General features: G+C 38.0%; 1 protein-coding gene across 7 annotated transcripts in view; it reads right to left on the bottom strand.

Moving 5' to 3' along the window:
- Positions 1-24,727, bottom strand: part of rbfox1 (RNA binding fox-1 homolog 1) — a 286,556-nt gene that overhangs the window by 4,566 nt on the left and 257,263 nt on the right. For 5 of the 7 annotated variants that reach the window (XM_057860876.1, XM_057860873.1, XM_057860874.1 and 2 more), the window contains 2 exons: positions 23,564-23,628; positions 12,075-12,150 (listed from right to left, as the gene is read on the bottom strand). In XM_057860876.1, the coding sequence (XP_057716859.1) occupies positions 12,075-12,150; positions 23,564-23,628 (141 nt within the window). Of the gene's footprint in view, positions 1-91; positions 197-12,074; positions 12,151-23,563; positions 23,629-24,727 lie in introns of all 7 variants that reach the window. The other 2 variants (XR_009067305.1, XR_009067306.1) reach the window with 1 other exon arrangement.

The raw sequence follows: 24,727 nt of genomic DNA, 5'->3' as shown, positions 1-24,727 counted from the left end.
AAACAATATAAACACATGCAAACCCTTGTCACTCATGCCCCCCTCCCCCGGTCCAGTATCAACTACTATTACAAATACACCTTTACATTACCGTTTATCCAGTGCAAACCCATGGAGATGGTAAGGCTTATGACCGCAGCAATCGTCATGCAGCAAGCACAGCAAGACACTTCATGCCAAGGGAACATGCCAATTGCTATGTGAAAGAAATCCAGTCAATAGAACCATTAAATATTTGAAGGAAGGAGTAAAAAAAAAAAAAAAATCTCAAAAGGGTCATTTGTCAGTAATGTGATATCTGACTGTGCGCATCGATTGAAGATGGATTGTTATGAATTATGCCTCCAAGGAGGTTATTGAGAAGCTCAAGATGCTACCTAAGTAAAATAACACATTGGATAAATTATAAATGTCGCACCAATTTTGTTTTCATGCAATTAATATTTAGTGCTACTATGTACAGTCCCTGACAAAGTCTTGTCGCTTATCCATTTTGTAGAAACAATTGCTAATAACACTACTTTTAATTATTCAATTGGTTTCATAAATGGCTCATATGAAAGCTAAGACCCTCCCAAATGATGTTGAATGTACAAAAATATATATTTGTTTCACCGAAAAAAGATTTATCATTTAATGAAGACATAAAGGTCACATTTTGGCAAGACACACGTTTTGTCGCCAACGGAAAGTAATGTGAAAATTGAACAAAAAATGTACTTCAAATAAGGGCTGCAGCTATTGATTATTTTATTACTCGATTAATCGATGAACTAGTTAGTTCGAATAATCGCGTAATCGGAGAAGGAACATGAATAATTAAACTACCTGAGCTGAGGCTCAAACGGTATAAAAAAAATAAAATAAAATAAATGAGGATCTATATTCGCCTAGTACACCAGACTCACCGCTTTTCCAGCTATTGAGTCTGGCCACCATTCATGCGGATACAATTTCCAGGGCGGAGCAAGCCACAGCAAAAAGACAGCGGAGTGGACCAATCAGCGACGGGCAGACGTGCCGTTAGTAAAATGACGAGGGCGGGACGAGGGACTTGCGCGTGGAAGTAAACATACGAAGAGAGCGGAGTTTATTCAACATAGCTAGCGCGAGACAGACTGTTGTCAATGACTCATGTCAATGTGTTTTTGGTAATTTAAAACTGATTTTACCGTGGATTGGAACATATTCTCGGCTCTCCCGTTCACCATCTGTGTTGTTGTGGAGACGACTTTAGACGCGCAAGAGTGACGTTGCTCGTTAAGAACACGTCACGCAAATAAACGAATCTGATTTGTCGATTGATTTTGTACCTGCTCGAGCGGCCGTTAATGGGCTGGTTCCCAGACTATACTCTCAGTGTTTGAAAAATACAGGGAGAACAGTCTGGCAGAGTCAGGCAAGATCTATATACAACAAAATAGTAATTGGCTAACTTGCATAACAAAAGCCTGCTAGCTTAAATGCTATAAAATGCGGACATTTAAAAAAATATATATATATACCTATAAACTAAATTACAAATGCATTAAAAAACTAACTCAAACAAAAACTTAGCTTATGTTGGTCTTAACAGGGAGCAGTTGGATTCAGCCATGTGAAATGAGGCAGACCAGAGGGCAGTTTATCCACCCTAATCAATAAAACATAATCCAAACACTTTCAAAATAAACCATTTCAACGCCACTTTAACTGAACGAATACTCGAAGCAACAAAATTTAATTTGAATTTTTTTTTCTAATCGAATACTCGAGTTAATCGATTAATCGTTGCAGCACTACTTCAGATACAAAAATATGTTACATAACATAAGCAAATTAAGTAGTGGTAGTGTGAGATCCAAATGTAATATTTTGTATGACTTCCATGGACTTTGGCAAGGATTCATACAATTTATTGATGAAGACATCAGGAACATCAAATAAAGCAGTCTTGCATGCCTCCCAGAGTTCATCAACATTGTTGGGTTTCGTCTTCCATGCTTCCTCTTTAATCCTACCCCAGACATACTCAATGATGTTCATGTCTGTTGACTGGGCTGGCCAGTCCTGGAGGACCTTGATCTTCTTTGCCTTGAGGAACTTTGAGGTAGAGATTGAAGTATTCGATGGAGCACCATCCTGCTGCAGAATTTGTCCCTTTTTATGGTTGGGAATGTAAGAGGCAGCTAAGATTTGTTGATATTTCAGACTATTTATCTCTCAGGGTGCAAACAATTAAAAAAAACGTGTGGCATTTGCAAAGGCCCACAGCCTGTCAAAAGGATGGATGCTTGAAAAGTGGCAAAAGGTGGATTTTTCAGATAAATCTTCCATTGACTTACACCAGTTGCCACAAATATTGCAGGAGACCAACTGGAGCCCGCATGGATCCGAGATTCACTCAGAAAACAGTGAAATTTGGTGGTGGCAAAATCATGGTCTGGAGTCACATCCAGTATGGGGGTGTGCGAGAGATCTGCAGGGTGGAAGGCAACATAACAACAAATCTTAGCTGCCTCTTACATTCCTAACCATAAAAAGGGACAAATTCTGCAACAGGATGGTCCTCCATCGAATACTTCTATCTCTACCTCAAACCTTCTCAAGGCAAAGAAGTCAAGATCCTCAAGGACTGGACAGCCCAGTCACCAGACATGAACATCATTGAGTATATATATATATATATATATATATATATATATATATATATATATATATATATATATATATATATATATATATATATATATATATATATATATATATATATATATATATATATATATATATATGGGGGGAAACAAGTATATACAGGTTTTCCCATTGGCAGTGTATCAAATACTTGTTCTCCCCACTGTATAGACTAGTGCTGTCAAACGATTAAAAAATTTAATCTAGTTAATCATATGTCAATTGTGTGATTAATCATGAATATGATTATGTATTATACAGCAAAGAGTTTTAACAGATTAAAGTGCCTCAGACCAGCAATGTGGCTCAAGTACCATTTGGCATATTACCCAAAATTGACTGCCAATTTAAAGAGCAGACAAGCACATTACAGTAACAATAGCTAGTGTTTCAAAAAATTTGTAAACAACTTGTCTGTTAAATTCAACATTTCACACAAATAAATGCAGCATTTGCAGTTTTACACTAAATGGCCTGAAAGCTGTTTTTGAGGAAAAAAAAAATCACACACTTAACTGAAAAACATTACACTAAACTGTGTTTAACGGTGTTTAGAAACACTGCTTAAATTACCCATACTCTTATTATTATTTTTTTAACCAACTTCTCAGGCAAACGAGCTTGTTGACATTTTCAGATAACACAGCAGACCTTTTCTTTTGAACAGTCTCTCGCAAGGAACGGTTGAGGCAGGTGTGACCAGATACTTTTTTTGCAAGGTGGGCCAGCTTACTGTGGGCACTATTGTGCGCAGATCACCACTGTAGTGGACATGAGTCCATGCTGGCACTGCCTTGTACCTGTCTAGTGGTTTGTCCTTGTTTATTGTTGTTTGTTGTCATTGGATTTTCAAGGCCCTCGTCTTCGACTATGTTAATGGGTCTACACTCTACAGTCTCTGGCTACCCATGTAGCGATAGCAGTAGTCAACCTACTTGGTTTCTTTTTGCTGGCAAGTCCGAGTCCGCACTCTGCCAGTGTAGCTTGATGACTGCGGCTTGTTCCCGCAGTGTTAGCGTCATTGCTAACACTAGCGAAGATATGCTTTGCCTGAAGGTGGTACTTTAGGCTGGTTGAGCTTCGATCGAAGGACAGATCATCACAGCAGTATGTGCACACAACTTTGGTTTTATCCAGGTTTCCATTAGGCATCTCATCGCGGCTGGCATTTTGTCCTGCATTGCCACGCGGAGAATGTAAACATCAACGTGGGGGACTACGAGAGGCAGTTGTGGCCAACCTTAGTGTGAGCGGTAAATTGCGTTTTTTTTTTTTTTTTGATGCGTTAATATTTCCAGATTAATCATGGTCGTTAACGCGTTATTTTTGACAGGCCTAATTTATATACAAATATACAGTATAATCTCATCTGTAAATTACAACATATACATTTATTAAATCTAATACATTGATTTGTTTTGTTTTTTCTTTTGGACAGCCTATTGGGAAAATCTACGCCAAAAAAACCTATTTTCAGCACCTTTACATTGTAAATTTTACTGTATTGTATTGGTTATTTTATTATGTTTATTTTGCGTTTAATTTACAGTACACTGTACATTATACAAACAAGTATTATTTTACATATACCCTTGAATTGACAGTTGTGCTTGGTTCTGTATTTTGCAGAATATAGCTAAGTTGGACAATGAAAAACATTTTTTCCCATTTACATTGTTTTAATGTCATGAATTCACAGTATTTCCCTGCTAATTGTACAGACATTTTTTTATAGTGAAGGCCATTTCAATAATGTCTGCCTGCAACTCCCACTACCACTCTAATAACAGAAATAGTATTTTCAGATGCAAAGCCAACCATTGCAATCAGGTAGTGAATTGATCGAGACTGGAAGCAGAAAGCTTCAGCGTACCTGATTTTACATATTGAATCCTGTCTCGGTTTGAGGTCATACTGTATTTTAAAATGGACCTTACTTTGTGCGCTGATGTAATACGCAGTAAGACAGTTAAGTAATAAATCATTCAGCATAACAGGCAAGTTGTTGGTGACTATTCACTCCTGCCATTTTACATAGTTACGGTACTTCTCTTCTATTTGAATAGGGAATTCGCAACCAGTGATGACATTTGAATACTCCTCTCTGACCATCTCTCACTCAATTCTTCCTCCCTCACGTCCTCCCCGTGTCTGCGGCGCCACAGGAGATTTAATTATCAAAATGACTAATTATTTCATTACTGAGGAGTGCGGGGTGAGGTGGTGTCCACCAAATTAGAAATATAATAACTAACATGGACTGGGCTGCCAAAGCATGAGGACATTCATCACCTTTTACAGGCGGGATTAATGTGGCATTTGGACTGCCGTTAGCAGCGCAGACAAATTCAATTAAGTTTAAGTGAGGATATGTCAGCGCTGCAGAAAAGCTCATGCACAATGAGAAGTTGGGCAAGGAAAGCTATCAGACCTATGAAGAGCAGAACACAAAACCATAAGTACTATGCTCAAATGTTTTGGATTATCAAGGTTCTTTGTACCTGTGTTTAAGTCTATCAGTATTAGGGCTGCAGCTATCAATTATTTTAGTAGTCGATTAATCGATAAATTGGATAGTTCGAATAATCGAGTACTCGGATAAGGAACATGAAAAATTAAAATACCTGAGTTGAGCCTCAAACTGGATGAAAAATAAATAAGGATCTATATACAACAAAAGAACAATTGACTAACTTACATAGCAAAGGTCTGCTAGCTTAAATGCTATACACTGCTAACACCCCCCCATTGCTCTTAACATATGGTTCAGACACATATTCCCACAGAAAACGGCTAAATATACCTATAAACTAAATACATTAAAAACATTAGCTCAAACAAAAACTTAGCTTATGTTGGTCTTAACATGGAGCAGCTGGCTTCAGCCATGTGAAATGAGGCAGACTAGAGGGCAGTGTATCCACCCAAATCAATAAAACTCAATGCAAGCACTTTCAAAATAATCATTACAACGACACTTTAAACGAATATTCGAAGCAGCAAAATTAAAAAAAAATATTTTTTTCTAATCGAATACTCGAGTTAATCGATTAATCATTGCAGCACTAATCAGTATGTACAGTAGGAGTGTGACAAAATATCGAAATGGTGATATATCGTGATACTTTGTATCCCAAAAGGTTATCGATATACTCCTGTCAAGAATAGAGATATCGTTTTAAAAAAGTGTCAATGTTTAAGAAAAAAAAAAGGAACCATCAAGTTGCTACCAAAATCTTCCACCATAATAGTGTCTCAGTTAACTCTAAGGCTGCCATTGACGGTGCTCGACGCCCAATCCGTTTAGACTGGGAAAGTTAGTTCATTCAATACCAGAACATTCACAGTCATTCGGTCCGATTTTCGGGGCATTTACAGGTCACTTGTTGTTCATTTTACGGCATTTACAGGTCATTTCCTGTTGAGTTTGAGTCACTGCCTATTCATTTGGGTGATTCCCAGGTCACTTCCTGTTCTGTAACTCAAAATTAACAGGAAGTGACTGAAAATTAACAGGTAAATGACCTTAAACGGCCCAAAATTTCCTCATTGCCTGGCATTGGCTGCCATTGACGGCCATAGACGTTCAATCCGTTTGAAGTGTTCAAACCAATCCAGTTCAAATGGATTGGACGTCTACTAGTGATAAACTCATTCCAATTCACAGCAAACTTTTTTTTCTGTTTATTAGTTGTTTATAGAAAATCCTAAAATGATTTCTTGACCAATGTATCGATAATCGTTGTATCGCCATATCGTCAGATCATCGTTATCGTGAGCTTTGTATCGCAAATCGTATCGTATCGTGAGGTACCAAGAGGTTCCCACTCCTAATGTACAGTATGTGCGGCCGGGTGCGTGTATTACTAATGTCAAAGTCGTCAAAATGGCTACACTCCTAAACTGTCATATTTTTGTGTTTCAACATTTTCATCATTAGCAGTAGTCTAGTAAATGTGTGATTTGCATACTCAAATAGTACTTTGAGGAACTGTCTTTTACATGAAGGTCATTTATACTATGGTGTTTGCTTTTCCTTAGTGAATAAAAAGGAGAATGTGTCAGAATTCAAACTTTAGGTAAGGTTTTCCAAATAATTACCCACTGTCTTGTTAGGCCAGGAGTGTACAGTGTTTTCTCTAAGGACTGCTTTCAGGAAAAACGGAGGATTCAAGGGCCAACTAAGTATAAACATTAACTCATTCGCTGCGAAAGACAGCTTTCGACATACAATCCATTTTGAGTGGTCAAATTGGATTGGACATATATCGGCATCAATGGCAGTGAAATATGAGCACTCGATGCCAGCTGTCTCTCTCGCTCTATATATGTATTAGGGCTGCCAAAATTATCGCATTAACGGGCGGTAATTAATTTTGTAAATTAATCTCGTTAAAATATTTGACGCAAATAACTCACATGCCCTGCTCAAACAGATTAAAATGACAGTGTCGTGTCCATTTGTTACTTGTGTTTTTGGTGTTTTTTTGCCCTCTGCTGGGGCTTGGATGCGACTGATTTTATGGGTTTCAGCACCATCCATGAGCATTGTGTAATTATTGACATCAACAATGGCGAGCTACTAGTTTACTTATCTTAAAACGAAAACATTAAGAGGGGTTTAATATGAAATTTCTATCACTTGTACTAACATTTATCTTTTAAGAACTTCAAGTCTTTCTATCCATGGATTGCTTAAACAGAATGTTAATAATGTTAATGCCATCTCGTTGATTTATTGTTCTCATAAACAAATACAGTACCTATGTACAGTATGTTGAATGTATATATCCGTCTTGTGTCTTATCTTTCCATTCCAAGAATAATTTACAGAAAAATATGGCATATTTTATAGATGGTTTGAAATGCTATTAATTACGATTAATTAATTTTTAATCTGTGATTAACTCGATTCAAAATTTTAATCGTTTGACAGCCCTAATGTATATATATATATATATATATATATATATATATATATACATATATATATATATACATATATATATATATGGCGGAAAACACAGACAAGACTGAAAAAGCAGTTTCTGCTTTTGCACCCCTCTTTAAAATAAACTGCTGTATTTTAAGCCTGTTGTATTTGATAGAACAATATGTTTATATGCTGCCATAGCAGATTCATGGCGCATTAAGCCCCCAAACTATTTTTATTTTTTTCCATTTTACCCTGGAAACCCCCGTTTACAAATGTAACCGAACTTAACTTCTTATCAAGACTGGCGAACGGATGTCGGAGGAGGACGGTCGAGATCGTAGACATTCTACGGCCGTATTGGAAGGCCAGTTCACTGATGAGCACTCCACACTCATATTTTTCTATCATTCCAATCTTCATTTCAATGGTAAGCGTTTTTCCTTTTTCACCACCTGCACTAATCTCCTTGGGACCCATGTTGATTTCGCTCACAAGTGCATCCGTCTTCATCCGGCTAAACAAAGGAACTGCGGTGCTGTCATAAATCGTCGTATTTCGAGCATGTCATCGGATGTAGAAACAAATGGCGAGTCAAATTTTACGTCAGATGTCGAAAAGATCGCGTGTCGAAGCGATCGTATTTCGAGGTACCACTGTATTATTATTTTTAAAATATGATTTTATTTATGTAAAACAAAATCCTCAAATTCTACATAGTTGCCTTCAATGATTTCAACATGTCAGCTTTTGAACTGAGCTAAAGGAAAAGCACTGTTTAAGGGACTAGCGCCATCTATTATTAAAGTTGAGAAGTGCAACATAATGTAGGCTGGATGTAAGCTTCGAATGCGGACCACATTCAGTGAAATTTGCATAATTAGCTGGGTAGCGGGACGCAGTTGGCCCGCGGTCCGTAGTTTGGACACCACTGTGTTAGGCACGATTAAAGATATTCCTTTAAAAAAACGAAAAGAGGAAAAAGAAAAACTACCCAGTTGTCCCAGGTGTGCATGGGACTTCCAGCTGTATTATAACAAGCCCACTATTGCTGCTCTGGCTAAGTACACTGTGAAATGAATGGGTTCATAAGTATGGACGCAATTATGATGATTAGCTCATTGTAATTTACAATTTGAATCTAAAATCTCAAATGGCCTGGAGAATTATCAGCATGATTTTTCCTTTTCCCTCATCAGTGAAACAAAATGTGATAATTGGCCACTTAGCCTGCATTATTCCCATTCCACTCCTGCCTACACCTACTGCAGTGCTGAACAATGAAAACACAATTAAAGCAAGTGTCATGCCAGGCAAAATGAGGAACTGAATTCAACATGGCATTTTTTGTCCTCATAACAGTAAAGTTAACATTGTAATACAGATGACAAAATATCAAAACTACGGCCTGTGGGCCAATTGTTGCCCGAAGCAAATTATGGAAAATATCATTGAATATGGCTGGCACAAATAGCTTCAATTCAGTCTACATTCTGTTGCACTTCTCAGCTTCAAAACTAAATGGCGCTAGTCCCTTAAACACTGCGATACATGTCTAATTAGAACGAATGATTGCTGCTTGCCCTCCCACTCAAACTGGATTCAATGCCGATCACCGTCAAAGACAGCCAATGTTAATAAGTTATAAGCCGAGGTGGTTAGAATTGCCCAAAAAATTACTCAAGTAGGAGTAGCTTTACTTCAAAATAATATTACTCAAGCAAAAGTGAAAATAGTCTTTCAAAAAAAATGTACTCATGTACAAGTAAAAAGTATTTGATGAAAAGAATACTAAAAAATGGAGTAACATTGTGAGTAACTGCTTACAATCTTTTTTTTTTTTTTTTTTAAACAATGGTATTTTTTCTCAGCTCAAGGTTTTGTACAGTGGTATGAAAATGTATCTGAACCTTTTGGAATTTCTCACATTTCTGCATAAAATCACCATCAAATGTAATTTGATCTTTGTCAAAATCCCACTGATGAAAAAAACAGTGTCTGATTTAACTAAAACCATCCAAACATTTATTGGTTTTCATACTTTTATGAGGATAGATTCAAACAATGACAGAAGTGGGAAAAATAAGTAAGTAGCCCAAGCCCAAATATTATTTGACCCCATCCCCCCTTTTGGCAGCAATAACTTCAACCAGACGCTTCCTGTAGCTGCAGCTCGATCAGGACTAATCTATGCCCATTCTTGGTAAATGTTAAATGGACAGTACTTATATAGCGCTTTTATCTACATTGTGACAATGCCCATAGCATTTTACATTAGCACACATTTACCCATTCACACACCAATGGTGCTACTGCCATGCAAGGCGCTGGTTGGAGGCAAACTAGGGTTCAGTGCCTTGCCCAAGGGCACTTTGACAGTGGGCAATCATAGCCGGGAATCAAACCGCTGACCCTTCAGTCTCAGGACAACTCGGGCTACCAACTACGCCACGGCCACCCTCTTCTTCTGCAGTTTTCTTCTCTAAAAACTGCTGTAGTTCAGTCAGATTCCTGGCATAAATCGCTGTCCTTAGGTCGTGCAACATCATCTCAATGGGGTTCAAGTCTGGACTTGACAACTCCAGAACATGCATTTTGTTCTTCTGAAACCATTCTGATTTACTTCTGTGTTTTGGATCATTGTCTTGTTGCAGCATCCATCCTCGTTTTAGCTTTAACTGTCTGACCGACAGCCTCAGGTTTTTCTGCAAAACATCCTGATAAACTTTCAAATTCATTCTTCCATTAATCATTGCAAGTTGTCCAGGCCTTGAGGCAGCGAAACAGCCCCAAATCATGATGCCCCCTCAACCATGCTTCACGGTGGGGATGAGGTGTTGATGTTGGTGAGCTGTTCCATTTTTCCTCCACACATGACATGACGTGTTACTCCCAAACAATTCAACTTTGGTTTCATCAATCCACATAATATTTTGCCAAAACTTTCTTTCTTTCTCAAGTGCCTTTTTGCGAACATTAAACGAGCAACAATGTTTGTTTTAGACAGCAGTGGCCTCCGCCGTGGAGTCTGCCCATGAGCACCATTCTTGGTCATAGTTTTACATATAGTTGATGTGTGCACAGAGCTATTGGACTGTACCAGTGATTTCTGGAAGTCTTCAGCAGACACTCTAGGGTTCTTTTTTTACCTTTCTGAGTATTCTGCGCTGAACTCTTGTCGTCATCTTTGGTGGACGGCCACTCTTTGGGAGAGAAGCAACAGTGCCATAGACAACTTCTCTGACTGTCAATTGATGAACATCCAGACTCTTAGAGATGGTTTTGAAACCTTTTCCCGCTATATACAAATCAACAAACCATGATGCACATCAAAAAATGGTTCTCATCAAGACACTTTTTACCAGGTGTGTGTTTTATAGTGGGCAGGGCAGCTTTGAACCACTTATCAGTGATTGGGCATACACCTGACTTAAATTGTTTGGTAAAAATTGGTTTTAATTGCCCTTTAAGTCTTCTTAGGCAGAGGGTTCACTTACTTATTTTTCCCCCTTCTGTTATTGTTTGCATGCTATCCTCATTAAAATATGAAAACCTATAAATGTTTGGGTGGTTTTAATTAAAGCATATACTGTTTTTTCATCAGATGAGATCACGTTTGATGGTTATTTTATGCAGAAATGGGAGAAATTCCAAAAGGCTCAGATACTTTTTCATACCACTGTATATGAACTGTTATTATTATATTGTACTACAACCTATTAGATAATCACATGAAGCCAAAAACATATGCACATACAAACAAAAAAACCCATTGAATTACGGCGAGAGAAAAAAATCTCCCGAAATGAAGCATCATTCGTCCAAAGCACATGAGTGCCCTCTACTGGAGCAAACATATTTCCTATGATGACATTAAAAGGATCACATCTCCGGTTTTCCGTGGTCAACTAGTGCCAAATTAAAACTGCCAGAGAGGTTAAAATCCAGGCTTTCGAGTCATGTTGACGGCAGAGCTCTATGTCAAATACTTAGTTTTTTACGGTGCTTTAAAGACTCCACGTGATTGAACAAGCCAGTGTGAATGGCAAGCTTAAGTCTGATTGGTATAAGTCATGTGATTATTGGTGCGATGTCTCATTGGTTAAACTGGTAGAGCCGTTGTTGGCATCTCTGGGAAAAAAAAGAAATTGTAACGGTGTAAATGTAACGTGTTACTACCCATCTCTGATTATAAGTTAATAAATTAGTATTTCAAAATGAAATTTAATACATAAAAAATAAACACACATACATACATTAATATTAGTGCTTTATAATATAAAAATATACTGTATATTGTCGTGTTTTAACAAATGAAGTGGAAGGATTTCAAGTTGGCCCTTGCATCCTTCAATTTTTCTGAAAGCAGCCCTCGGTGAAAAAAAAAAGCTTGTACACTCCTGATTGATAAGATAGGCAAAAAAAATGGAATTGAGAAAGGGATGTTTGACAGGCATGGCAGTCTTACCATGGCACCAACGCTGTATGTGGCTGCTGGGGTGAGAGTGTGGTTGTAGGGATCGGCAGCATATACTCGTCCATAACTACAGACAAACAAGAGAAAACATCGAATAGTTTTGATTATACAAATACAAATGCTCTAAACGTCGAAACGTCATCCCATCATAACATACAGAAAATTTCCAGCAACTGCCAAAAATTCAAGAAATTCACAACCAAGATAGCTCTATTCATCACATTGGTTTATCTTTTGTGTAGGTGTATTTATGTATAAAACAAAACAAAAAAATCCAACTTCAATATGTTGTCATGTTTTCACTCCTGAACTAATGTAGAAACCTTGTTTAAGTGGCTAGCTTCTATCTAGTGTTTAAACTGCAAAGTGCAAACTTAGGCTAGGTTCATACTGCAGGTCTTAATGCACGATTACAGTTTTTTGTCATACTTATTTTTTTGGCGTGCCCGTTCAGACAGACTTTGTCCATGGAGCCAGTTCAAGTGTTACGCATGCGCACTAATTCGCAGTCCGACACGCACTGCGCACACTGACCCGCATGTGCAGAAGTATCAAAACAAATGACTACCCATGCTGGCTGTACGTCATTCCAGGGTGATCAAAAAAGAGGACAAAAATAACATGACATTAATAATCCCCGTTTAGTCTTATATTCAAATTTTATATGGATTGATAGAACGCATGCACGCACTGTGCGTGCGTGACGCACACACATACAGTAAGGCTTATGTGTGTGCGTAAATTTGCCCCAACTCGCCCATGATAGCAATACTGAAATATTGCTCATTTGCCGCACAGAAAGAAAACCGAGCATTATCAGGCTTATCTTTTTCTTCATTTTATTTTCTTTATGACTATTGTCAAGCCCGCCTCCTGCATAAAAGCTAGGCGATAACGCTAATGCCCAGCTATTGCTGCCGTCCTGCATGCTGCTTTCGCTCTTTGCTGATATACCGTATTGGCCCGAATAAAAGACGGCCCTAATTATAAGACGACCGACTCAAGTTTGAAAAAAGACTTTTTGAACACCAAATTAATTTTTATACAGAAAATAATTACAGTACATCTGAAACAAATGATTATAACAATATATTTGACAGAAAAAGCATGGTATTTTGCCTCATTCAAATCTTAATATCTGAACATTTAAATATGTAAACTAAAGTGCAATCACATTCGTAAATAAATGGCTTCTGGTTTTGGAAATGTAAATAAACCAATCTATTGTGATGAAACAACAAAATTACAATAACTGCATTAACCATCAAAGTGAGGTCTAACTGTAACTGTAGTCTTGAAACAAATCTGAATACATATTTGTTTTGCAATAAAATAATGCAAACTGGTTAGACTTGAGAGTAGCTGAGATCTGTCATGAGAGAACATTACTCAAGTTCAGCATTCGCTTCAATGATATCTGGCGCCATCTAGCGTCGTGAATGGGTATAATGTCTAGACCCCGAATATAAGACGACTCCCACTTTTTCAGTCTTATTTCAATGCAAAAAACAGTCTTACATTCGGGCCAATACAGTAATTGCTTCATGAATTCCAATTTGGGAGACTTGACAGTTCAGACCGCCGCCTCATTCTGGAAAAATTTGGCCCAGATTGGATTTAAACCACATACGAAAGTGACTCAGATCGGATTTGAAATGGTCCACTTCTATGCGACTTTTCCCGGTCAGACCGTCAACAATCACTCGAGTCGGGGAAAAACACGAAAAAATCGGATTTGTGCATTAAGATCTGCGGTCTGAACCTAGCCAAAATGTAGGCAGAAATTAACGTGTGGGTCACATTCAATGATATTTTCATAATTACCGTAATTTCCCGAATATAACTTTTTTTCCTTAAAATCAACTTGTAAAATCATGGTGCGCATTATACACGGGTACAGGGATGGAGACAGAAATATATATATATATATTACATATGCGTGCATAAAGACCGATTTTTTAATTTTATTTACACGCCCATGTTGTGTTGAAGAAAACGTATGCGGCGATCCGTTGCCGACCATTACGGTACATGACGTCACCATTTTGTTTCGGTAATACTTCACTCTGATTGGTCGAATGATTTCGTCTGTGTTAAATTCTGTTTTTTTCACTCTTCATAAAGCACAGAATTTAGTTTCTTGAACTCATTTGAATCAACGTTTATTGCAACTCGGCCACTCGGACCATAACAAACGTACCACAACACAGACTTCCTGTGTCCGTCAATTATATCTGTCCCTCGGGAAACTCAAACCCAAATAACAATAGTTCCTCTTGTTAGTCAACAGCGATGCGCCCGTTCCGATTTCCGACTTCAGTCCCCACTTTTATTTTACCGTAGCAATCCATGGAAGAAACATTAATTCATCACGATGAAAGGAGCAAGTTATACAGCAGCCTTTAAAAGAAAAGTCACAACTGTTTTGTTTTCTCCTGGATTCTGGTAAGTTGGAGAAGTTGTCAGATCATATTATTACCGTGCATATTGTCAGTTCAGGGTAATGTTTTGAACTGCCAATGTGCTATGCTTGTGCTGTGTTTCACCAGTCAGTAAAATGACATTTCTGTATCTGTACATGAGCTCTGTTTTCTTGTATTCTTCTATTTATTGGTGCTAAAATTAGGGTGCGTGTTATACACGGGTACAATAAGGCTACGTTCATACTACTGGTCTTAATGCACAAATCCGATTTTTTGTCATATCTGTTTTTTTAGCGTGCTCGTTTAGACTGCCTTTGTCCATTGAGACCATTCAAGTATTACGCATGCGCACTAATTCGCAGTCCGACAAGCGCTGAGCAAGACGACCCGCATGCGCAGAAGCATCAAAACAAATGACCACACATGCTGGCTGTCTTCCGTCATTCCAGGGATATCATATTTTGCTTTTTAAAAAGAGGACACAAATAACAGACATAAATAATCCCAGTTAAGGCTTATATTCAAAGCATATGGATTGATAGCAAGCATGCACTGTCCGTGCATGTCACACACACATACGCGCAGTTTGCCCCGGCTCTCGGCCGTGCAAGCAATGTTGAAATATTGCTTATATGGAGCAGACAGAAAAGCGATCATTCTCAGGCTTATCCTCAACCCATTTTTATTTTTTTAATGACTGTTGTCAAGTCCGACCCTTCCTAAAAAGCCGTGTTCAAGGCAAGCTAGGCGCTAATAACGCACAGCTGCACCGCTACCATGGCGTCTCTCTCGCTTTTTGATGACGTAATTGCTGCATGAATTCCGATTTGAGAGACTGGACAGTACAAACCGCCGTGACAGCTTGGAAAAATGTGTCCCAGATCGGATTTGAACCACATACGAAAGTGACCCAGATCGGATTTGAAATGGTCCAGTTCTATGCGACTTGTCACGTTCAGACCGTCAAGTTAATGCCTCACTCGAGTCGGAAAAACACGAAAAAATCGGATTCGTGCATTAAGACCTGTAGTATGAACGTAGCCTAATTTTCCCTACATTTTACAAGTAAATTTGGGGTGCGTGTTATATACGGGTGCGCCTTATATTTGGGAAATTACAGTAGTTGTGGGCCAATAAAAACTGGGCAGCGGTCGGCAGTAGGCCCATGGACTATAGTTTGGACTCCCACGATTTAAAGCAACAATAAAATACAAAATATGAAAACAATTTAAAATAATTGGATTTAGAATCAATAATTGTGGGACATTAAGCACGTTCTATATAGCTTATAGTTTAACAGAAACACAGAGCCGCTGTTTACTTCTAGTCATGCTATGTCTGACCATAACCCCCCCTCACACCCACTCACCCGTCCTTCTTGTGTTAATCCTCCATGATAAGAGCCAATCAGGGGCTAGGGTGTGTGCCCATAATTGAGCAGATTTGCATAGCAGCCCAGTGGTTGAAGCGATTAGAAGTTAATCCCGATTAGTTTTGGACATTGCTATTCAACAGCAGCACCCGTCAAACACTCACACTCATCCCAGCACTGCATTTGACCTATCTTATCTCACAGTGCAGAGCCCTTACTACTCATCAGCGTGGAAGTGTGTGCTAAACTACAACATCTACACAAATTCCAATGCAATTTATGTCAAATATAATTTTAAAAATGACCGCGAGGTGAAAAGATAAACAGTGTAATTAAATTTTCAACGGTTTACAAACAAGTTATGGCTTTAATTAAATATCTAATGTTGTAGCACAGAGTAAAAAGACAATCAATACTGAATGCGCTGTTTCATTGGCAGTTCGTTGGATGATAACAGAGGTGTTGGTGTTGTAAAAGAGGACACCCTGATGTGATGACTTTCCTTGTCATCAATGTTTGAGATCAATCAGATACTTACACGATACACTTGCATAGCTTCATTATTTTACTGCCTTAATGGGTGAGTGCATAGTATAAGGCAGTGCTTCTCAATTATTTTCTGTCACGCCCCCCCCAAGGAAGCCGTAAATGTTTCGCGCCCCCCCCAAACTCTCTGCCGCCACTGTAAATAGTACCATTTTTCTATAAAATTACTATTATAAATACGCATCTGCCTAACATTGTGTCCTTTTTTTTTCTAATAAAGAAAAAAAGTAACATAGATCAACTTATAATAAAGTATAACTTTATTAACATTGTTTTGTTTGTAACAGAGAAGACTTGACGTGCATCAATTTGCCTGAATTAAAAAAAAAGTCACATCCAAACTGTAAAAAATACACTCAAGGTACATTTTTGACCATTTGATACAGAAAAATAAAATGTAATAAAATCAGTAAACAATAACAAATTAAAATTGATTAGAAACATTCACTCATGAGGACAATATGCCAAAAAATTTGACCGAAAAAACAAAACTGAATAAAAGAAAAAAAAGAGTGTCCTTGGACAGGACAGTTTTTATTTTTGCTGCTCACAGTATTTACCTCCTTTGCAATGGTGTGGAGTTATTTTGCAATGAGCATGCTAAAAATGCTCACTGGATTATTGATATAACACTGACAAAGCAGGACGATTGTTGGCAATATTCGGCACGTTTTCACTGAAAAACAATCAAGCGGCTTATCAATGAGATTGGGGTCTAATGTCTTTAAGTGGCGTCTTAATTGATTTGGCTTCTGGCTGTCCGCTATAATTATTTTTAGACACAGTAAACAGTGGTCTTTCCTCATCACCCACTATATTAAAAGTCAAAGCTAAAAGACAAACAGCACAAAAAAGCGCATTCTCGGCGGCCGAGGTAGAACCGTAGGTGAGGGCGGTCGTCGTGACGATCCCAAGCCGAAAATGGCACTTCTCGGGCGGCGACGTGAGAACCGGACAAGACAGTGGGTCGCTGCGTGAGTGAGTCCGGTCGGAAAACGGCTTTCGAAAACGGCGGTGGAACACTGCTCTTCATATCTGTTTTCTGTGTGTGCTGAGTGCTCTTCCTTAGTTCAAAAATGCTGCGCTCACTCTGAAAATGAGAGCGCCACTGCCACCTACTGAGTGGATGTGCAAGTACACTTTATTCCAGTACAGCAAAAAAACAAAAAAAAGCATGTTCCCTGAGGTCACATGCGCCCCCCTGGCATCGCTCTGCGCCCCCCCAGGGGGGCGCGCCCCACTATTTGAGAAGTACTGGTATAAGGTAAATCTTCATATTTTGCTTGGATGAACACATGCGCACACATGAACATGTCTGCATGAGTGACAGCATTATGTTTGCATTAGTTTGCGCTAGTGCTGCAACGATTAACTCGAGTATTCGATTAGAAAAAAATATTCGAATTAAATTTGTTGCTTCGAGTATTCGTTTAATTAAAGTGGCGTTGTAATGGTTTATTTTGAAAGTGTTTGCATTTAGTTTTATTGATTAGGGTGGATACACTGCCCTCTGGTCTGCCTCTTTTCACATGGCTGAATCCAACTGCTCCCTGTTAAGACCGACATAAGGTAAGTTTTTGTTTGAGCTAATGTTTTTTAATGCCTTCGTATATAGGCATATTTATAGGTATATTGAGCTGTTTTTTGTGGGAATATGTGCTTGAAAGATTTTTTTAAGAGCACTCTAAAAAAAGTTAGTATTTTACAGCATTTAAGCTAGCAGACTTTGCTATGCAAGTTAGGCAATTGTTCTTTTGTTGTACTTAGATTACATTAATCTATTTTGCTGCTTCGAGTATTCGTTTAATAAGTGGCGTTGTGATGGTCTGTTTTGAAAGTGTTTGTTTTTAGTTTGACTGATTTTAGTGGATACACTGCCCTTCAGTGGAAACAGTGAATATGACATAACTCATTTAACATGGCTGAATACAGCTGCTCCCTATTAAGACCAACATAAGCTAAGTTTTTGTTTGAGCTAATAGTTTTTAATGCATTCATAATTTAGTTTATTGGTATATTTAGCCGTTTTCTGTGGGAATATGTGTCTGAACCATTTGTTAAGAGCACTGTAAAAAAAAAAGATCAGCATTTTATAGCATTTAACTAGCTGACTTTTTCTATGTAAGTTGGCCAATTGTTCTTTTGTTGTACATAGATCCTCATTTCTAAAAACATTTTTATACCATTTGAGGCTCAGCTCAGGTATTTTGATTTTCCATGTTCCTTATCTGATTACTTGATTATTCGAACTAACTTGTCCATCGATTAATCTACCACTAAAATATTCGATAGCTGCAGCCCTAGTTTGCGCCCATGTTGTTTTCGTCAACGATGACGATAACAAAAATATTTAGTCAACGGACACTTTTTTTTTATGGCGATGACGAGACGATAACAAGCTAAAAACGTGTTTTGGGAGACTAAAACATGAGACGAATGCCACTTTTCGTCTGATGAGAACGAGATGAAAATGCGCAATACTTTTTGTCACATGTTCACAAAGTGTGACATTTTACGTGTAGTTAGCCTGCATGTAGCAGTGTCTGGTTGTGTCACTCATGACGTGCTGCACCTCACATACATAAACGTCAACTAAAACTAGACCAAATTTGTCTTGAGTTTTTGTCAACAATAATCAGACGAAGACAAATCAGACGAAGACAAATACGTACATTTTGAGATGACTAAAACATAGATTTCATAATGATAGTGAGGGGTCAGATTCGACCTTCACCTTCGGCCTTTAGGTAGGGGGCCATCCCACAGTCCGCTTCAGTTATTCACAGCAGCGACCCAATGCTTTATGTCGAAAAAGTACGAAAGCTGTACCGCATACAAACAGGAAGGAGTCTCAGCAGTGATTTGTTCGAGGACTCAAGGTAATTATTATATTTTTTCGCTTTTTCACAAGAATTTTCAACGTTAATAAGCTCTTTGTTGTAAGGCTGCTGCCACATTGTCTAACAGACCAGCATCATTCTTCGACATATTTATGTAAAATAAATGATAAGTGCACGTTTTTTTGGGCTTTTAACCAAGAATCAAGACTGTGTTACGTCCATATCTATAAAGAATTCAGGGATTTAAGCATTTATTCACATGAATTTTCAATGGAAAAGCTCTGTTTACATAAGGCGACTGCCACATTCATTGACAGACTAGCATCGTACTTTGACATATTTACGTAAAATAAATGCTAACTGCAGGTTTTTTTTGGTGTGCTTTTAACCAAGAATCAAGACTGTATTACGTCCATATTTATAAAGAATTCAGGGATTTATGCACTTATTCACAAGAATTTTCACCGGAAAAGCTCTGTTTACATATGGTAGGCGCCACATTGACTGACAGACTAGCATCATTCTACAACATATTTATGTAAAATAAATGATAAGTGCACGTTTTTTTTTTACTTTTAACCACGAATCGAGACTGTGCTATGTCCATATCTATAAATTCACAAACATTTTCAATGGAAAACTCTGTTTGCATAAGGCGACCGCCACATTGATTGACAGACTAGCATCATACTTCGACATATTTACATAAAATAAATGCTAACGGCACAGATTTTCTTTTGCTTTTAACCAAGAATCGAGACTGTTTTACACCCATATTCACAAAGAATTCAGGGATTTATGCATTTATTCACAAGAACTTTCACCAGAAAGAATTCAGGGATTTATGCATTTATTCACAAGAATTTTCACCGGAAAAGCTCTGTTTACATATGGCGAACATTGACTGACAGACTAGCATCGTACTAAGATATATTTACGTAAAATAAATGCTAACTGCACAGTTTTTTTTTTTTCCTTTTAACCAAGAATCGAGACTGTTTTACGTCCATATCTATAAAGAATCCTGGGATTTAAGCATTTATTCACAAGAATTTTCAACGAAAAAAGCTCTTTGTCTGTGATTCCACTCGGTCAGCTTTGACGGCCACGCCCCGTGTCCCGTCAAAATCATTATGCAGTCTATGACTAAAATATGACTAAGACTAATAAGTATTATTCCCCAAAATACTAAGACTAAGACAAACATTATAAGGGCTGCCAAAAACAACATTGGACTTTCAGCAAAACTTAAGTTTGGTCAGTAGTAATGGAAAAAGATGTTGATGCTTCATCTCTGTGATCCTTCTGGCTTTGCCTTTGTCCGCTAATGACGTTTTAACCGACAACCCCATACTGTCAAACTCCCAAAATCCGATACCAATATTAAACTGATACCGATAAATGCGGTCGCGGACTTAACATAATAATTATTTTCCAATCATTTATTGATCATTTAATTTTTGCACCATGAATGCAAATGGTCTGTTCACATAACAAATCGCAAGCATTTTAAGTCATGAGACCTCTAATGGTCAATAAGGATAACTGCTGTGCTAAACTGTGACCAGCCCTTGTACAAAGGCAGAAAGCTTCGACATTCACTTTGAGGGCAACATGCATATTAGCCAAAAACCGATAATGAAAAACCAATGTCGATATTATACCATATCATTTTATAATGCTCTTATCCGCCGATATTATCCGCGACTCAATAAGATCGGACAACTCTAGCTTTAACCCTTTCTTGGAAAATGGTCACCACTATAATGCAAAGTTATTTAAAAATCAAGCAGAGAAAGTGACTTTTTTTGGACACTTAAATCCTATACCCTTTATTAATAGATTATTTTTAAAAATATTTTAATTTTTTTTAAAGTAAATTTTTATAATAATTCATTCATCTTCTGAACAATTTATCTTCACGAGGGCTACGAGAGTGCTGGAGACTAACCCAGCTAACAACGTGTAGGAGGCAGGGTACACCTTGAACTGGTTGCCAGCCAGTCGCAGGGCACATAGAGAATAAAAACCATTCACGCACACACTCACACCTACGGACAATTTGGAGTGTTCAATCAGCCTACCATGCATGTTTTTGGAATGTGGGAGGAAGCCAGAGTACCCAGAGAAAACCCACGCAGGCACGTCGAGTACATGCAAACTCCACACAGGGAACCAACAATCTCAGAACTGTGAGGTTAGACGTGCCTATCCTTTTATAATTATAAATACATACCTGTCAACCAAAGGCCGTTGGCAATCTTACATATAGTGACATATGCCCTTACAAATTGATGACTAATCTTACGTTTTATATAGCGTGCAATACAAAACAAAAATAAACCTCAATTTTTAAAATAATATGAATTTATTGGTAATATTGTCACATACTATAACCTGGTGCAATCAAAGAACAACCAATATCTTCAGCTACATCATGATTACTAAAATTTAACAGTGAGTTTTGTTATAATTGTATGCAGCACTTTTGGCAATTTCTATCATGTCTTTTGATGGCTGCATTCCATGGCACTTCAGCTCGCAATTCAGTTTGACTTGAATTAACTTTCGTTCATTCGCTGCCACTCCTCCCACTTCAAACGGATTGAACGTCTATGGCCGTCAGTGGCAGCCAATGACAGGCAATGAGGTAATTTTGGGCCATTTAAGGAAATTTACCTGTTGATTTTCAGTTACTTCCTGTTGATTTTGGGGTATTTTATGGGTCACTTCCTGTTTATTTTGAGTTACAGAACAGGAAGTGACCTGGGAATAACCCAAATGAATAGGCAGTGACTCAAACTCAACAGGAAATTACCTGTAAATGCCCTAAAATGAACAGCAAATCACCTGTAAATGCCCTGAAAATCGGACAGAATGACTGTAAATGCTCTGGTTTCGAGTCTAAATGGATTGGGCGTCGAGCACCGTCAATGCAACCTTAGAGTTAACTGAGACACTATTATAGTGGAAGATTTTGGTAGCAACTTGTTGGTTCCTTTTTATTTTATTTTATTTTTTAGACATTGACACCTTTTTAAAACGATATCTCGATTCTTGGCAGGAGCATATCGATAACCTTTGGGGATAAAAAGTATCACGATATATTACCATTTCAATATTTTGTCACACCCCTATCTTTAAGTGTTTGAAAAAAAAAATTAAAAAAAATCATACTTTGTGCGTGAGGGGTTAAAATGAGTAAGAGGAAGACAAATGTTGACTGTTAGCCATTTTCAGCGTCAATAACAAAATATAATAATTCAAAAACAATTTCCTCTGAAATGAGGCCAAGTGTATGCGTTCCCAGTTTATACCGTATTTCCCGAATATAAGGCGCACCCTTGTATAACGAGCACCCCAAATTAACTTGTAAAATCTAGGGAAAATTATTGTACCCGTGTATAACGCGCACCCTAATTTTAGTACCACTAAATAGAAGAATACAAGAAAAAAGAGCTAGTGTACAGATACAGAAATGTCATTTTACTGACTGGTGAAACACAGCACAGGCATAGCACATTGGTATTTCAAAACATTACCGTAAACTGACCATATGTACAGTAATAATATGATATGATAACTTCTTCAACTTACTAGAATCTAGGAGAAAACAAAACAGATGTGACTTTTCTTTTAAAGGCTGCTGTATAACTTGCTCGTTTCATCATGATGAATAAATCCTCCATGGATTGATACGGTAAAATGAAAGTGAGAACGTAAGTCGGAAATCCGAGAGAGCTCATCGCTGTCGACACGACAGTAACAATAGGAATATTGTTATTTGGGTTTGAGTTTCCTGAGGGACAGATATAGTTGACGGACACAGGAAGTCTGTGTTGTTACGGTTGTTATGGTCCGAGTTGCGGTGCTGCATTAAACGTTGACTCAAAGGAGTTCAAGAAACTAAATTCTGTGCTTTATAAAGAGTGAAAAAAGCAAAATTTAACACAGACGAAATCATTCGACCAATCAGAGTGAAGTATTACCGAAACAAAATGGTGACATCATGTACCGTAATGGTCGGCAACGGATCGCAGCATACGTTTTCTTCAACACAACATGGCCGTGTCAAAAAAAACAAAAAATCGTTTTTTATATATGTATAATATATATATATATATATATTTCTATCTCCGTCCATGTACCCGTTTATAATGCGCACCATGATTTCACAAGTTGATTTTGGGGGGAAAAAAGTGCGCGTTATATTCGGGAAATTACGGTATACTGTGGATGCCATCACATGCAATGTTTCAAAAATGCTTATGTTTGCTTTTGTATCAGTGTTTACCTTACCTGTCACTGTATGCAGCTGCTGTGGCAGCAGTAGGCTGGGCAAATCTGTAGGCAGCGTAACCACCCTAGGAACACATATATGATTTTGAGAGACAATTGAAGATTAATTGGATATTGTATAAAGCACAGTTGTCTAAAGTACATTCCTACATTGATTTCAACCAGGATTTGACTCCATTGCTAATGGAGCTGCACTGTTTAAGTGACTACCTCCATCTGGTGTTGAAGCTGAGAAGTGCACAGAATGTAGGTTGAAAGCAAGCTTCTTGTGTTGGCCATATTCAAAGATATTTTCATCATTTGCACAGGCCATTAACAACTGGGCCCTTGGACATGCACTTCTACACTATGGGTATCATGATACGCGACATTACTTAAATGCACCATCCGTTAATTTAACTTACATTACAGTTTGCTTTTTTTCCCGTCGGGTCTGGTCGTGAGTAAAAGCCAAAGATAATACGACAGCAGCACCTACCCTCCCCCGTGTTTCACAGAGTCATTTTTATAATTAGAAAGACTGAATAAAACACACAGGGTTGAGATACTTGTACTTTAAAGACTCACAGGGGAAATTTAGCAGAATGCTTTCTGAGCGCTTACTCCATCAGTTATATTACAGCTATGTCACTCTCACAACACTAGTCTCAATACCCTCCCGCTTCTTGCATTCCGCTTTTCTATAAAGAATGTTGCCTGCATCATTCCAGTCATCGAAATTAAGGTAAATTAAAGATATTGGTTGAAAATGATAAAAAACGCCTTATTGTGTAATAACTTTATTTCAGAATATATGCAATATGAAACAATAACTCAAATAAAGCTAACTTCCTACAGCAGTGGTGTCCAAACTATTCCACATAGGGCCGCAGTGGGTGCTGGATTTCATTCCTACAAAACAAGATGACATCTTTTCACCAATCTGGTGGCTCACAAGTGTAATCAGTTGATTGCAGTCAGGTGCTGCTTGTTTTAGCACAAACTTAGTTGGTTAAACTGTCCGTGCTAGATTGGTAGAAACAAAAACCAGGACCCACAGTGGCCCTTGCGGACAGGTTTGGACATCCATGTCCTATAGTCATGTACAGTATATTAACTGTATGATTTGCAGTACAGTGATCCCTCGTTTTTCGCGGTTAATGGGGATCCCGTCGCCCTACCATC

Source organism: Corythoichthys intestinalis, chromosome 16 (genome assembly GCF_030265065.1).
Source record: "Corythoichthys intestinalis isolate RoL2023-P3 chromosome 16, ASM3026506v1, whole genome shotgun sequence".
NCBI lineage: Eukaryota > Metazoa > Chordata > Actinopteri > Syngnathiformes > Syngnathidae > Corythoichthys > Corythoichthys intestinalis.
The sequence above is the reverse complement of the archived record's forward strand: the minus strand, read 5'-3'. Positions and strand labels throughout refer to the sequence as shown.